Below are 16,801 nucleotides of genomic sequence, written 5' to 3'. Positions count from 1 at the left end.
ATAGTATCCTGTTCTTGTTTTATGAGTGTACTGTTTTCTCTCATCTCTCTGATAATAATAATAGCAATGTTTCTGAAATTTTCCTCTTTCTGCAAAGTCTCAGTTTCTTCCAAGTTGCCTTTTTCTATTTATTCTGGTCTTTCCATTTTGTATTATAGGCTGTCTTCATGTGTCTAATAATGTTTGGCAGTCTGTTCATGTTTATCAGTGGGAATTAAAAAGCTAATTGGAACCTCTGAGTGTATGGGTGAGACATGTGATGTTTGAGCTTCACTATAAGTAATCTGAGTAGTCTGTTGGGAATTTTCCTCCATGCCCACCCCCATCCATCTGTATCTGTTTTTTGTGGGGGGTTTTGGTATTGGAATTTTTTTCCAGCTTTATTGAAATATAACTGAGATATAACATTGTACAAGTTTAAGGTATACAATGTAGTGATTTTATATATGTATGTATTACAAAATGATTACCACAATAGGTTAGTTAACACATCTTAGGTTAGTTAACACGCCTATCACCTCACATATTTACACTTTTTTTGTGTAGTGAAAATTTTTGAAATCTACTCTCTTAGCACCTTTCAAATATACAATACAGTAGTGTTAACTATAGTCACCATGCTGTTTCATTGTATCCTCAGAACTTATCTTACAACTGGAAGTTTATACCTTTTGACTACCTTTACCCATTTTCCCACCCCGCTCGCTCCTCACCCTGGCAACCACCAATCTGTTCTCTGTTTCAGAGTTTGTTTGTTTTTTTTTTAGATTCCACATATAAGTGAGATCATATAGTATTTGTCTTTCTCTGTCCATCTGTATCTTTAGAACTTTTATTTAACCTCGTTTGATTTTCCAAAGAAGATTCCTCTAGTCTTCTGCCTAGAGACTGAAGGTCTGACTACTTACAATCTGAAAGTTTAGAAGGGATGAAGGCTGGGGGAAGAGAGGGAAGGTAGGTCACTATATTCCATATCAATTTGCATATGGTACTGCTATCCCCATTTCAAAATCTCTCCTGTCAGAATGTGGAAAGACATTTACCGAGTTGCATGGAATGGAAGAGGGGAAAATAAATGCTGTCAAACAGTCTTATTTTAGCACATACATCCACTCTCCTTCAATCCTGGGGGGTACCTAGAATACTATCTCTGTGCTTTGGAGGATTTTACAGTATAAATGGAATTGGTTTTTAGCTTTCCCCATCGCCAGCTTGGGATTTGACTGTCTCAGATCTGCTAAATCAGTTACCATTCTTATATCTGCTCATCTTCCAAATGTCACGGTGTTTTCTCCTCCCTTGTCCTCCTAGGCCTTGTGGATTTATGTCTTTGAAAAAAAAAAAATCTTTTACTGTAGTGTGTATAGGGTATGGGGAGATAATGCTGTCTTAAAAATACAGATGTTTAATCTGCCACTCTAAGCTGGAACTGAGATTGCAAGTATTTACAGCAAGGGTCAACAAACTTTCTGACCCTGCCAACCACTGATTCTAACACTATAGTTTTGGCTTTTCCAGAACTTCCTATAAAATGAATCATACAATATGTAGTCTTCTGTGTCTAGCTTCTCTCACTTAGCTTTATTCTTTGTTATGGATGACTGAATGGCAGAAAATTAATAATGGATCTCAAGCCAGGTTCAGTTTAATTCTCATAAGGTGGCAGAGGTGATTCAAGGAAAAGGAGGACACATTTAACTTTCAGAAAACCAAGAGCTTCATTTCACAAAGAAAGTTTTTTGTCATGTGAACCTGGCCCACAGTGCATGATGTCTACATAAGCAACACTTGTCCCTTTTTTCTTAAAGGCCCTTCGCCATTTGGTTCATTGCTATATACAGCAACGACCTTGATTATGCCTACAGAGAGCAAAGGATATTAACGTGTTTTAACACGGCAGTATAAAGTGATTAAGATTACTGATATGGAGTTGGACTACCTAGGTTTGAATTGTGGCTCTGCCATATACTAGCAATTTTCTTGAGTAAGTTCCTTAATCATTTTTTGGCCTGTTTATCTGATTATGAGGGTAAAAATAGTACTTCATAGGATTGTCAGAATTAAATGAGTTAATACCTGTGAAGTATTTAGATCCGTGCCTGCCTCCATATGTGCTATAAAAGCATTTTTATGATTGTATTGTAGATTGCACTAAGAGAGGAGAGCCTAAATTTTATAAAGTGAGTAGGATCATCAGTGTTTACTTTGTCAGAAGTGCTCTGGAGCATGGTTTTGGAATCTAAGAATCCTACCAGCTCTTATCTTCCTTTCATTCCAGGTTATACCTATTTTGTGGCAATTATGGCCCAATCACAAAGCATTTGGCACCATTTCTATAAATAATAGGTTATAATTAATTGATTATCCATTTTCCCCCTAAATTCGTTGGTTAATTGTTGTTTGAACTTTATATTCAAATGCATAAAAAGACAAAGTTTAACTTTCACACATATCATTTAAAAGAATAGGTAGTATAGCGTAGAAGTTCAGATGCTAGAACCAGACAGACTAGTTTGTAATCTGGCAAATTGTATGACCTTGAACAAAATAATTAATCTCTGTAAACTGGGATATTTAGAGTGTCTGTGTCATAAAGTCATTGTAAAGATTAAATGAGAGAAAGCATATAGCCAGTTCAAGTGGTTAGCATCCTAGGCAAGATATGGTGATAGCTTGGGCTGAGATAGTAAGAGTGGAAATTGAGAGAAGTTTATGGATTCTAGAAATATTTTTGGGAGGATAAATTAAGTTGGATCAATAAGAGAGATAGAGGAAGAGGAAGATGTCAGGGATGACTTCCAGATTTTTGGCATGAACAACTGGGTTAGTGGAGGTACCACTTGACAAGATGAGAAAGGCTAAAGGAAGAACAGATAATAGAATTTGGGAAACCGATACAGAGTTTACTTTTGGACACGTTAAGCTTGAAAATCTGTGAAATTCAAATGTGTTTGATATGGTTCTGTATACCGGTCCTTTGTCAGTTATGATCATTATGAATGTCTTCTATTTATAATTTATTAAATATAGCCATATTGACAAGTAAGGTAGCCTTGAATCTGTCTCTAAGATTGATGGCCGTCTATAATATCTTGACACCTAAAAGGTAGGAAAAAAATGGATAGTTTTAAAATAGCTCAAGCTTATATTTCTTTTGTTTGTTTTCATTATGTTTAAGGTTGAATTGTATGAAATTGCTATTTTTAAGGTCAAAAATGTCTAATATTGGTAACTTCATATAGTTCCGTTTAATATTTAAAGACCATATAATGGTCCTTTATTTTTGAAGATGTTTTCGCTAGATGTATGCTGTAACATCAGTTTTTATGCATTCATATGTACTCCTAGTCCTTTAATCATGATTAAACACAAAGGCCTATACTTTTTAAAAAATAACACATTTAAAATATGACAAAATGAAGATAAATTTTTAATCCAAAGTATTTAACTGGATTAAAATAAAATTATATGACATTACAAAATATATTTTACACATAACTGTTCTTATAAATGTTTTGTTCTGTACTAATGTACAATTTATACTCTTCATGTACAAAGGAGTTGAATAACAGAATCATCTAAAAGTTTAAAGCTAAACCATATGATTTTCTTGTGTGTGTCTTTCTGGATTAGGGTCATATGCTATTTGTGTTTCATTTCTTCTGAAAGCATACCCTACTGACCAATTCCTAAAAGTATAAATTTTCTTTTATCTTGTACTTGTGGATTGGTTGGGTGCAAGAAGGTAACTTACATTTTTGCATCCTCATAAATCCCTCTGACTTGGATATCTGCCTCCCATTTGGATTTCATTTAGCCATATTTTACCTAATGAGGTTTTAGCATCTTAAAAGAAACAACTTTGATTTGTAGATTTTGTCATAAAAAAGTGTGGATTTTATATTAGTGTTCTTTCTCCAGCTGATGCCTCCAGTGTAAATAGCAAGTCAGTGATAGAACTAAGGGCAGCTGGTGAGAAAGAGAGAGAGAGAGAGAGAGAGAGAGAGAGAGAGTGTGTGTGTGTGTGTGTGTGTGTGTGTGTTATATGTGACACAGCCGGAGTTAATGACATAGGTATGTGCTGGTTTAAAGTAAAAAATGCTAGACTTTATTATTCATAAAGAAACTTTCTTAGTAGATATGCTTACCATTGTAATCACAGAAAGACTAATATGAAGTAAAACAAAATAATCTTGAAGTTTTGATTTTAAAATTGGACATTTGAAAAACCCTGAAATTCATTCAATTTTCATTTTACTTTTCCTAAAATCAGTTATAAGTTTAAAATATATATTATAGGAGAACTCATTTTATAACTTCGTAACAACAGGTTAGCTGAAGAAAAATCTGTCAGGTTTGGCAATGGTTCAGAAAATATGTGAACCTGTCACTGTAAGCAGTCTCAAAGGGCGAAATGCTTTACAGGAGCTAATTAACCTTAGAAAATAATTACACAAATATGCAAATGTTGTTTAGATAATTCCATGTGTTATCAGCTCAGGTATTCCATCATAAATGCAGACCTTGCAATGCCTAGGTAGTAGAATCTGGCATAGTTGATAAGGCTTTGGTTACTGTATCACTTCTGTTTGGCATTTAACAATTAATGATGCCAAGAGTACATCAGGAAATTCAGCCTGTACTCTGAATACTACTGAGCTCCACAGTGTAAATATTCTATGCATTCTGCCACTAGCAAGTTCTAATTAATCGATTTACTTTTGTCTTCATGCACTTTGTATATTTGCATATTTTAAAATCATCCAGCTTGAAGTTACTCAATACAAGATGCACTCTGATGTGAAATTCATGGAGAAACCTGTAAAGTAGATTTAGTATGTTTGCATTTCTGTAATTGAGGCATATTATAAAGTCTTTCCTCTTGAAATCTGTTTAGTTTCAAAAGACACTGCTGGTAGTATACACTCTGTGGATTCTGGTTTATAAATATATAATGATTGTGGACACAGTGTGGGCTGTGGGTTGGAATGACACAGATGCGCCTTGGAACAGCACCATCTCATTTATAAAATGGGGTTTTAGTAATGTAATATGTCAGAAATATATATTAAAAACTACTCTAAGTTAATTAATTCCTGTGCTACCATTATTGGGCTTAACTGTTGCAGGAAGCAGCAAATATTTGGCAGAATTTGTTGCATCTTATAATGATGAGGATCTGGCTTTCCTAAACACTTGAATAGAAAAAAGCCATACATTTGTGAAAGCCTTGGGAAATAGTCACATAAGAAAGCCAGGTTTTTTATAGCTAAGGTTTATCTCCTTTATCACCTGTTTTTAAAAATAATACTTTAAGTTAAACTATTTCTTAATTATAGTCCTTCAAATACGGAATTCATGTAGCATCATTAACTTTCTTTTGACGATTCAGGATCACGATTGTTCCTGTCAGTTATTGTGCTTTAAATGCAGCACGGCCCTTAAGTTGCTCAGTGACAATGCCAGTAGTCCCAGACTCCTTGCGCTATATGTGCTCTTCCAGTTTTTGTGGATTTTCTGTTTTTTCAGCTATCACTTTTTACTCTTACACCTGTTTGAAACAACCCCTTTGATTTGCTACTTGTAAACATGCAGTGGGTTCGGCACAGATGTTAGAATTTGTTAGATATGAAGATGTAAAGATCCCACTCAGATGCTGATTCCCTCTTAGAAGCCAGCAGTAGTTATGCAGTAGGATTTCTGATTTTTTGGCTGTTGTTTTCTTATTTTATTATAAAGAGCATTCACTTTGTACTAATTTTGGAAAGTTCAGAAAGATCTAAAGGAACTAAAAATAGAAAATATTCATAATTCCACCATCCATAAGCAGCTGCTTTTAATATTTTTATTTGATTCTTCCTAGTCTTTTTCAAGCCTTTTTTCGTAGTGAAAATTATACCACCTATAAAATTAGATGAACTGCATGTATTACTTCATAAACTCACTGAATACTATAGCTACTTAGACAGATAAACTGTAATTTACTTAAATATTTATTTTTGCATTATTGGACATTTAGGCGTTATCCAGTTATTTGCTTCTATAAATGAGACAGTGATAAACGCCTCTGAACATCAGTCATTTGCCACTTTCCAGATTATTAGAAGCTAGATTCCTGAAATGGAGTTTGAATATTCCTTTGTCTTGGTTTTTGCAATGCATCTCATGGTACTTTGTCAACAGTGTCATTGCCAATAGTACTAGCATTGTTAGTCATTTATTAAATGCCTATAGCATGCCTTCTGTTTATAGCTTGAATCCAAAAGAAAATCTACCTTCAAATTGCTTATATTCTAGAAGGAAGAAGTGACATGGCAGATTAGATAAATAGCAGGATAGAGAAGAACCAATGAAATAGTACAGGATTCCATTTAAGCTACCATGGCTAATAGTAGAACTGACATGTAAACTTGAGCCAACAATATTTTACAGTAGTTTTAAACATAGTCAGGATAATAATACATGTAAATAGATTAAATACTTTCCATATATTGCTTGTAAGATGCTGTGGGTCAAAGGTTAGCAAAACTCTTTCCCCTTCTGTATGAGAATCTGACCTTCAGTTAACTTTCTAGCTCTATGTCCCTGGAAGCCTGATAAGGTGGTGTCTTAAGTTAGGTTTCCCAGGTAACAGATTCTGAAGTTGCATGTAAGAAGTTTGTTGGGGAATTCTCTTGGGATCAGCACCTGTAGGAGAGCAAAACAATAGATTTTGGTCCAAGGAGTTGAACTTCAGTATAGTCACAACAAAGGCCTCATCTAACTCCTTGGTGATCTCTGGATCTGGGATGGCTTTTCAGAGATGTCCTGCCTTGAGGCAGGCGATAGGTCCTTTATAGATCCACGTCATCTCAACCAGACATTGGATGTAAATTGCCTCAGAGGTGGGATTGTAACTTTAGTCAAGATAGCTTTATTTGGCTGAGGGCAATTCCTAGAGAGTACCTCAGTTAAAGCTATCAGCTACCAACTGTGCCACTTGCACGCTCAGGAAATGAGTGCCTCTAACTAAAGGAGGCTCTGGGAAACATACCATGGCATCCACTCTAAGTGGTTGGTTGCTGGGCAACACTGCCTATGGTAGAAAATGACCCCAGGTTGGTAAACTGCATCTGGATTAGAAGGAATTATAATGGACTATAAATATCGTAATTTTGATCTTCCCTGAGGGTAGTAACTCTTGTAATTGGGCAAGTCCCTTGCAGGCAAGGACCCTGGAAGCCATGCCTATGGAGTTGTTGCAAGAGGTATTGGCTTCTGTAGGTTATAAGACTTTTAAGGCAGGATAACTCCTGTATCTGCCCAAGGTGAGTCCGATTCCCTCACTCCTGAGCTAACACCCCATGGGCCAAAGAGAGTAACTCCCACAAGGTTCTGTGTTGTGTCTGCTACAGGAACTGCTGTGAGGCTTCCATTAAAAGGAATGCCTGCTGCTGCCCTGATGGCAAACTGTGATTCCTACCCTGGATCTTTTTGGGTCAATGTGTGTCAAGTGTGGCCTAGAATAATCTTGTATAATGGTTTAGTTGTGCCTATGGATAACCCCCTAAGTAGGTGTTAAAGACATTTTTTTTCAATTGAGTCTGGCTTTTTAGAACATTAGGTTTTAAAATCTAAAACTAAAGAATAATTTGATGACCTTACAGTCAGGCTGAAAATATTTAAGTACTTGGGGCACATGGATACTTGAGATTTCTTTTTCCTGCTGCTCATAGACCATTTTAACAGATATCGCCATAGACTGTGGAAGAAAAGACTCAGCTATAATACTAATCTCTGAAAACACTAGTCTTTATATGTGAATAGGGGAAAGAACTGTTAGTTCTTAGCTCTCCTTTAGTCATAGATGGGACATTTGGGCCTGGTTGGCAGTTTCCCTTATATATCAAAGTTTTGCTGATTTTTCCTCTGAAATTACTTACTCCATCCCTTCCTTTCCATTCACTCTGCCATCACCCGAAGTAGTGGGAGAGTCTGTTACTGCTGAACTGCTCCCTTGGAAGTGTTCTCACCTTTAGGTTTTGCTTAGTCTGAGCTGCATTACCCATGAGATCCCAGACTGGATTTCATGATAGCAGTTTTGTCTAGGATTTTCAGTTATTCATGTGTAATCCAGATTTTCCCTGGAGCATGAATAAGATCCCTGGAAATAGTAGGAAGTAGAAGGAAGGCTGGAAAGATGGGTTTAGAGATGTTGGCTAAAGAGTTCCAGTTATTTATTTTGTAGGCAGTGGCAACCATTTCAGTAAATGATCTTTCAGGCAGGAGAGTGAGTTGATCAGAGCCAGGCTTCAGCAAGATTAAGGTGGCAACAAAGTAAAGGGAGAGACTAAAAGAAATGAGACTAGTTAAGAATCCATTGTAGGAGGACTCAAAATGAGGTGGGAATGAGAGGGATGGGACAGAAAGGCTCTCAACAGTATAAAGGAAGAATTAGTGACTGTGAGAAGAAAGCAGGCAGGACTTCGCTGAGGTCAGGTAGTGTGAATTTATAACAGACCCATTGGACTTGGTGTCAGGACAGTCCATCAGGAATAGAGAAAGTAATACTCCTCACACACTAATGCCTCTCCTCTCTTTATGTGTTAACACCCTTATGAAATTGCAAACACATTGAAGGCCAGGATCATGGCTTAGCTCTTATCATCCTTACATTTCCACTTCCAGCGCAGAGCCTAGGGGGCCAGAATAATCTAATCTCCTATGTGTTTTTATTCTGTCCATATATAGAAGAATATTTAGGACCATCACAGATATTTCACATTGTTAGTTCTGCCAACTATCAGCAGATAGAAGCTCTGTTATCTCTATTCCTGTTTTGTTTTTACATTTCATTGTGAGATATAACTAGGGAGACCAGGTGTCTGGGTTTTCTCTAGACAGTCCCAGTTTAGACCTGTTCTCCGAGCACAATTACTAACATTACCTTTCTTCACTCTCAAAGGTTTGTAGAATAAATTCTATGGTCCCTTTATATATATGTACAGAAAAGTACTAAGTATGTATTAGTCAGTTTAACTATAGCTATAAAGAACACACTTGTGGGGCTTCCCTGGTGGCGCAGTGGTTGAGAGTCCGCCTGCCGATGCAGGGGGCACGGGTTCATGCCCCGGTCCGGGAAGATCCCACATGTCACAGAGTGGCTGGGCCTGTGAGCCAGGGCCGCTGAGCCTGCGCGTCCGGAGCCTGTGCTCCGCAACGGAAGAGGCCACAGCGGTGAGAGGCCCGTGTACCGCAAAACAAACAAACAAAAAAAGAACACACTTGTGTAACTGCTACCCCAGTCAAGAAATGAAACATTGCCAGCCACTAGAAGTCTATTTCCCAATCACAACTCTATCTCTCTTCCTTAGAGTTAACCACTATCCTGCTTTTGATGATAACTATTTTCCTACTTTTTATACCAATGAAAGCTAAATTACTAAAGCCAAAAATGCCTACAAAGATTTCCTTCCAATTATGATTCTTCTATTTATTTTACATACTTTAGGTGTGGGTAATTTCGTATTTGTGTTACTAATAGATATCTTTGAAAGTATATTTGTATTTTAGTATAGGACTACAAGGTTGTAAGTAATCATTTCTGAAGATACATGTTGTGTTTTTGTTATTTATTTATTACCCTGTGATTTAATGAAGAAGACACAGCTCTTGGCCTCAGGAATTTGATTAACAAGCAATTACAATACAAACTATTCAGTGCAATAATGGGAACATGTACAAGATGTGGCTGTAGGACATTACCTAGCCTTGGGGATGAGAGGGAAAACTTTCACTAGAAGGTGATGTTTTATTTGAGTTCTGAAGACAAGTAGGAATTATGCAGGTAAAGGTGGTGGGTGAATTAAAGGCAGAACACTTGGGTCACTTTCCAAACAACAATAACAAAAAACAGCCCAGAAATAAGAAAAGTATGGCACAGTTAGGTTTCTATAAGTTGTTCCCTGCAGTTGGAACACAGAGAGTGTTCTGTGTGGTCTCTCATGGTTGGAGAAGTATATCTTTTGGGTCATCGTATTTTGCACATACATTTCGAGGCAGAAGCCAGATCATGTAAGGCCTTAGTGTCATTCTGAGTTTGAACTTGGTCCTGAGGGCAATAAAAACACTTCAAAGAGTTCTAAGCAGTGAGTGAGCAACATGGCGACATGACCATATTTGCATTTTTGAAAGGTTATTCTTACTACAGAATTAGAGAGAGTATTTAAATGGGCAATCCTAGAGGCAGGGAAACTTGGACTGTAGACTGTTGCAGTCATCCACTTGTGAAAGGATGGGCTTGAGCTAAGCCAGAGGAAATGAGAAGGGAGAGAAGTAGATGGCTTTAAGAGACAGTTGGGGACAGAATCAACAGGTTTTTAATGATTGATTTTATGTGGAGTTTGAGGGAGAGGGAAATAAAAGATGATGCTCAGATTTCAGCAGGAGGTGGGGAGCAAAGACAGTGACACAGGTTTGGAGAGGAAATTATTAGCAAGGTGTTGAATTGGTTGAGTTTGAAGTATCTGTGGGGCTTTCAAAAGGAAATGACCTTGGGTCTGGAGCTCTGGAGAGAAATTCTGGGTGGAGATAGTCATTAGGGAACAACAGCTTTTAGGTGGTAAGTGAAGCCATTCATATGGACCCTAATATGATATTTAAAAATTTCTGAAATGGAAAATGTGAATAAATTGTGTTCATTGTCTAGTACCATGACATTCTTAGGGAATTAGTCTTTTGGTGTTAAAGCTTCCAAAAAATATTCACACAAAACGTTTTCACGATCTGTTTTAGTTTTTATCAGTTTGGGTTTTTTTAGCTCTTTGGTGGTTTGTTTTTTCTTTTTCTTCCTTTTTCACATTATCCGAGTTTTAATCACAAAATGTGCCTACTATAGCAATAAACACAATAAAATGAAGTTATTATAGAACTTTTGGAACTAAAGCAACATTCATACATTTATTAGGGATTAGCAAATTAGGAAGTATAAAAGGTCCAGGTTTATATTTCTTCCAGTTCTAGAAATAAAATATGTATGGAAAATTCTTTTAGGAAAAAGGTGTATTTTTAAAATAATATAAATTGAAAATATTTGTTGTTAATTTTCTGCTTATTTTTAGTTTACAGAAGTACTTAAAACTTTATAAATCAAATAATTTATCTGTATGTATACTATAAGTATTTTCAGGTATACATATAGAAATGTATCTGATTTTTCTTAGTGTTACACTGTTTTATCATAAGACCACTATAACTTTCTGCTATGCAATTCTAATGTACTTAGATATATTTTAATATCTCAGATATGCCCAGAATGAGCAATTTCCCCTCAAAAATGTACTTTTTTAAAATACTTTCTTTCAGAATATTATAGTAGCACTTAAGTTTAGCAGTAATTTACTAATGGTTTAATACTAATTTATTCCCTAATTTGGATCTTCAATGTAGTTTTTTTGTATTGTTATTATTTGGAATAAGCTATAACCATCTTATTTCTTATGCTATATAAGCAAGCATATAATTTAATTTTTGATTACTATGATAATAATTAGATACAGTATGATATATATTATATTTGTTTTACTTATAGGAAAATGGTTCTCCTGAAGAACATGCAGTCTATGTGTGGGACCATTTCATAGCCCAATCTGCAGCTGAGAATGTATTTTTTGTTGCTCATAGCTATGGAGGACTTGCTTTTGTTGAACTGGTAAGTGCATATTTAACTCTTGCTAATTTCCAAACTCCTTACAGATTTATCCCCTCCACTCCCTTTTTCTTGGTGTCATTACTTTAAATTATTTTATAAAGGATGAAAATTATGTATTTTGAGTAAATAATTTTATGATGTTTAAAAAGAGTATATTTCTTTATTGTGGTAGAACTTTTCAGTGCTAACCAGAAAGCTTTTTGCCTGTTCCTTATTTACGTATTACTTTTTTTTTTAACATCTTTATTGGAGTATAATTGCTTTACAATGGTGTATTAGTTTCTGCTGTATAACAAAGTGAATCAGCTATATGTATATATATATATATATATATATATATATATATATACATATATCCCCATATCTCCTCCCTCTTGCATCTCCCTCCCACCCTCCCTATCCCACCCCTCCAGGTGGTCAAAAAGCACCAAGCTGATCTCCCTGTGCTTTGTGGCTGCTTCCCACTATACATATTACTTTTTAACTTCTACATTATAGCCCCACTTTCCATACATTTTATATTTGTGATTCTTGTTTTAGTGGGTACATCGCTGAAGCATTATTATCTGTAAAGTGTTTAAAATTTCAGTAGACCCTTTAACTGACAAAACTGCTATCTCTTCAAGTTAGTACTTGATCAGAATCCATATAATTAGTATTAAAACTATTAGAAAGCTCCCATTAATCTAAGTGGAACTCAATGCTTGGTCTTAAAAATCTTTGCATTTCAAAATAATCTGATTCCTAGGGTGAAGATTATGTGTACATAGTGGAAAAATTATCAAGATTTCTAAATTTGGTCAGTATTATATGCAGTATTGCAGTTAGTATACTTTGTGCTGGTATGAATGATTAATGATATATAATCAGTCCTAAAAATGTGCTCCATGTCCATTACCCTTATGTCACAGGAAGGTACCAGTGCTCTAATAAAATGGTTAATTTGATAAAAGTGCATTTGATAATTTTAAATCCAAATGGCCTAAAGTGGACATTAAAAGCCGGCGTAGCATTGGTTGTTTAATTTTTATGTTTCTAAACTTTGCTATGTATTTCTCTTCATCATAGAAATTAAATATATTTCCATGGTCTTTTCAACTTTCCCACACCTTATTGCTTACCCACATGATTTAGGTATAAAACTAGCGGTGACACCGGAGAACACTTTAGCTGACCTAAATTTACAAATACTGTGCTCTCTTAAGATCAGTAAATAAATCATTTATTTCTTAAATTGATTTCACTTTTTTTGAAATTATATTCAAGTACTTTTAACTGCTGAATTTATTTATTTTAATACATAATGGGTATCTTAAGATAGCTCTCTAACATACAAGTATGACGTCCTTTTTAAAATGTGAATGTTGCTTTTCAAATAGTTCTTTTAACCATACAGATATAGATATATACAAACACACACGTATATAGCTGATATATATGTACCTTATGTTTTCTTTCTGTAAGCCATTAAATTACATAAAACATGAAATTTCATGACTTACGGAATAACTTAAAATATGTCTGAAGGCCTGTAAGACTTCAAATTTCAGATTTCTGTAAAACATAAATTTCCATATTTTTACCTTAAGGCAGTTAACGAAAACCTTTTGTACATCAAATTTGGAATTTAAGTGAATTTTGGACAGTTTTAGAGATGAATTTAAGATGCCGGAGTAACAGATGACCAGTGTGTCAGTCTTATTTTGCCTGTCCTTCTTGTCACACACTGGTGGATATTTCTGCACTTTTGTTCCACTTTAATATAAAGCACACAGATGTTTCAGAACAAGACTTGACTTCTGACCTTGAGGCTATTAGGGTCAGGGTCCTCAGGGCCTGTGAAATTATCACAAGCTGAGCTAAAGTTTTTCTCCATCACAGGAAGTAACCAGTAAGTAAGAAGTTAAAAAGGAGCTTTGTCAGAGAGACAAGATGGTCTCAGTAAGGGTCAGCTTCTGTAGTCTGCTATCTCTGCAGGAGGTGCATGCATGGGAGGAGGAATATAATATAACCACTGGCACATCACATATCTGACAGGCAACACCAGGACTGAGAAGTCTATTTAACGTAATATACCTTGTTTAGGTTTTAAAATATTAATGGCGATTATCTCAACTTCATATATTTGCTACTTTTTGTCAAGTAACTTTGATAGGGGTATGTAAAGAAGGTGTATAGATGGTGGAAGCTAAAGAAAAAGTAGTTTATGACCTATTGAAAAAAATTTCTCTAAATAAATAACATTGTACACTAAGTTTTACATAAATTTTTGACAATGCTTGATTAATATATTTAAGACCATAGTGTTTCTACTTAGTTTCAAGGATTTTTGAAAGATAGCATTGATAAACAACAAAAAAAATTGAAATATGTTTAAACCTTTTGTTTTTGCCTAAAACTGAATAATATTCTTTCCTATTCTCCCCCTTATTCTTAGAGGAAAACTCATGGTGTTTAAAATGTTGACAAATATTCTCTCAGGATTTCTCAACATATGTGTATTATATGAAATTGTTTTACATGGATTAAAATATTTAATATTAACTTTACAAGGAAGTGAGTTGTGGACATCTTAAATTACGGTTTAGTTTTTTATCTCAATAGTACATTATGCACATCAGACATGAAATCTTTTGGTTTTCAGTAAAGTTTAACTTTTTAAAAATTATCATAAAATTTTACTCCTGATTCAAGACTCTACACACACAAACACACACACACACACACACCCCTTATAGATGGAACAGCGCTAGTTTGTAGCATTATGTTGGAATGCATGGAGATTGTTCTACCATCCTCATTCAAGTTCACATTCTTTTTTAGGTCATGAATTTTAAGAAAATTTATTTTAGATGTGAACTGTGTGACTAGTACAGTTTCAATATTACGTGTAATTACTTGTAGTGCTTATTGTTTAAAAACAGGTACCAGTCAGGACCCATGCTAAAATGTATCTTGCCATTTATTAAGTTAAAATTACGTATAATTGGAGTTTAAAATTAAGGTACTACTAATAGAAATCTGAAAAATTACTTTTAAATTTAGAGCACAAAATAGTTGTAGAGCTTTTGTATTTTGCTAATTGTTGTTTTTGAAAACTGAGAACATAATTTATTATTATATCCTATTTTGAAGTGCTAAAATTTGCCTGAAGAATACAAGAGGTAGTTAAGAGATTTATTTTCAAAACCAGTGTTCAGTTATGGTAGTAAATATTGGAATTTGATCAGGCCTAACCTCATAAAACAGTATACAGTTGACTATAATAATGAGAAAAGTCATACTAAAAATATGCTTTTCACTGCTTTCATTCCCATTATATGGTAACAACTCAAGTTTCTAATTCTCTAAACTTTCTGTAATCCTAGTAAAAATAGATGTTGTTAAGACAGCTCTGGTAACAATCCTAGCATTCAGCCTTTAAAGCAAAAGGGAAGAACTATTTATTTTATGAATTGATAATGAATTTTAAAAGTAACATACCTACTCTATGCTATCTCTCCTGTGTATTTAAAAATAATGCCAATATATAATGCTACCATTATTAAAACATCATTTTCGAAGCTTTAAATTTCTAAGAAATTCTATTTTATATGTGGTAGATAGAATTAGTAGTCATAATCAACAGTCATTTACCAAATTCATTTAGAAAAACATCTACAACTAATGCAGCTTGCTTTTGCCTTATATTAGTGGTTAAAAATTTAAACTCATTTCTTAGAAATTAGCTGTCAAAAATCAATGCAGTTTTTAAGCTTTTTCATAGTCTCTTTCACCAGCCATTTTATGAAGTGATTCCATTGCTTCCATACTTGGTCATTTCAGAGTGCTTTGCTCTTGTCATTGTAGATGATGGTTAGTTTGACAAAATCAAGCAAGCTTAAAATTTTCTTTTATTTGCAAATGAGTTAGCTTCCTTGTCAATGCCCAGTTTCCAATCTTAACTCACCTTACCTTCCCTGTTTGCAGTGCTCTGTACATCAATTTGCATTCAGATTTCTTTCCTTAGTCAAAGTGAGATTGTTGATATTTCTTTTAGAACACATTAGACAATTTTAGCAAATATATTTCATTAGCGTATTGAATCATCTCAGCTGATATAAAATTAGTATTTTTCATATTACTTTTATTTTCTTTTCCATGTTATTAGTGGTATGTTCTCAGCCACCATTAAAAACATCTCTTAGAAATGTGTGAAAACTGCACCTTTTGAAAGTGTATCTCTACCCACTTTTGATTTTGGTTTCTCCATGCTTGTCAGCACTTGATTGGCACCTCACTTGCATGTGAATTAAGGAATGAAGGGAACTCTATTTTCCTGCCATTGTTCCATGCTGGGCTCTCTAGCCTCCAGGCAGCCTAAGCTGACCTTCAGTAGCTGATAGAGGACTATTTTTTGGACTTAGCTGTGTGAGGACACTCAACCTCAGTCTACTCTAAATTGATCTTTTAAAATTGCCTAGAGCATGATTTGGGTTTACCCTGAAAAGAAAATGGAATGGGACTAAAAGAATTAGTTTTTACCTTTAGTGACATGAGTTAACTATGATCTTAAAGAAACATCATTTACATTTTGTCTACAAAGAACAAAACAAATTGGATAGTAGCATATCCACTTAATGTGATCAATGCTAAAAAATGGGCTGCTGGCATATACACAATGGAATATTACTCAGCCTTAAAAAGAAATGAAATTGAGCTATTTGTAATGAGATGGATAGACCTAGAGTCTGTCATACAGAGTGAAGTAAGTCAGAAAGAAAAAGACAAGTACCGTATGCTAACACATATATATGGAATTTAAGGGAAAAAAATGTCATGAAGAACCTAGGGGTAAGATAGGAATAAAGACGCAGACCTACTGGAGAACGGACTTGAGGATATGGGGAGGGGGAAGGGTGAGTTTTGACAGGGCGAGAGAGAGTCATGGACATATACACACTAACAAACGTAGTAAGGTAGATAGCTGGGGGGAAGCAGCCGCAAGGCACAGGGATATTAGCTCGGTGCTTTGTGACAGCCTGGAAGTGTGGGATGGGGAGAGTGGGAGGGAGGGAGACGCAAGAGGGAAGACATATGGGAACATATGTATATGTATAGCTGATTCACTTT

At 35.0% G+C, this 16,801-nt stretch overlaps 1 protein-coding gene across 2 annotated transcripts in view; it reads left to right on the top strand.

The window, feature by feature from the left end:
- Positions 1–16,801, top strand: part of ARB2A (ARB2 cotranscriptional regulator A) — a 384,523-nt gene that overhangs the window by 181,161 nt on the left and 186,561 nt on the right. For both annotated transcript variants that reach the window (XM_065875007.1, XM_065875008.1), the window contains one exon: positions 11,570–11,689. In XM_065875007.1, coding sequence (XP_065731079.1) covers positions 11,570–11,689 — 120 coding nt within the window. The remainder of the gene's footprint in view (positions 1–11,569; positions 11,690–16,801) is intronic.

The sequence above is a fragment of the Phocoena phocoena genome, chromosome 3, assembly GCF_963924675.1.
Source record: "Phocoena phocoena chromosome 3, mPhoPho1.1, whole genome shotgun sequence".
Classification (NCBI taxonomy): domain Eukaryota; kingdom Metazoa; phylum Chordata; class Mammalia; order Artiodactyla; family Phocoenidae; genus Phocoena; species Phocoena phocoena.
Note: the sequence above shows the minus strand (reverse complement) of the source record. Positions and strands in the feature narration are given on the sequence as shown.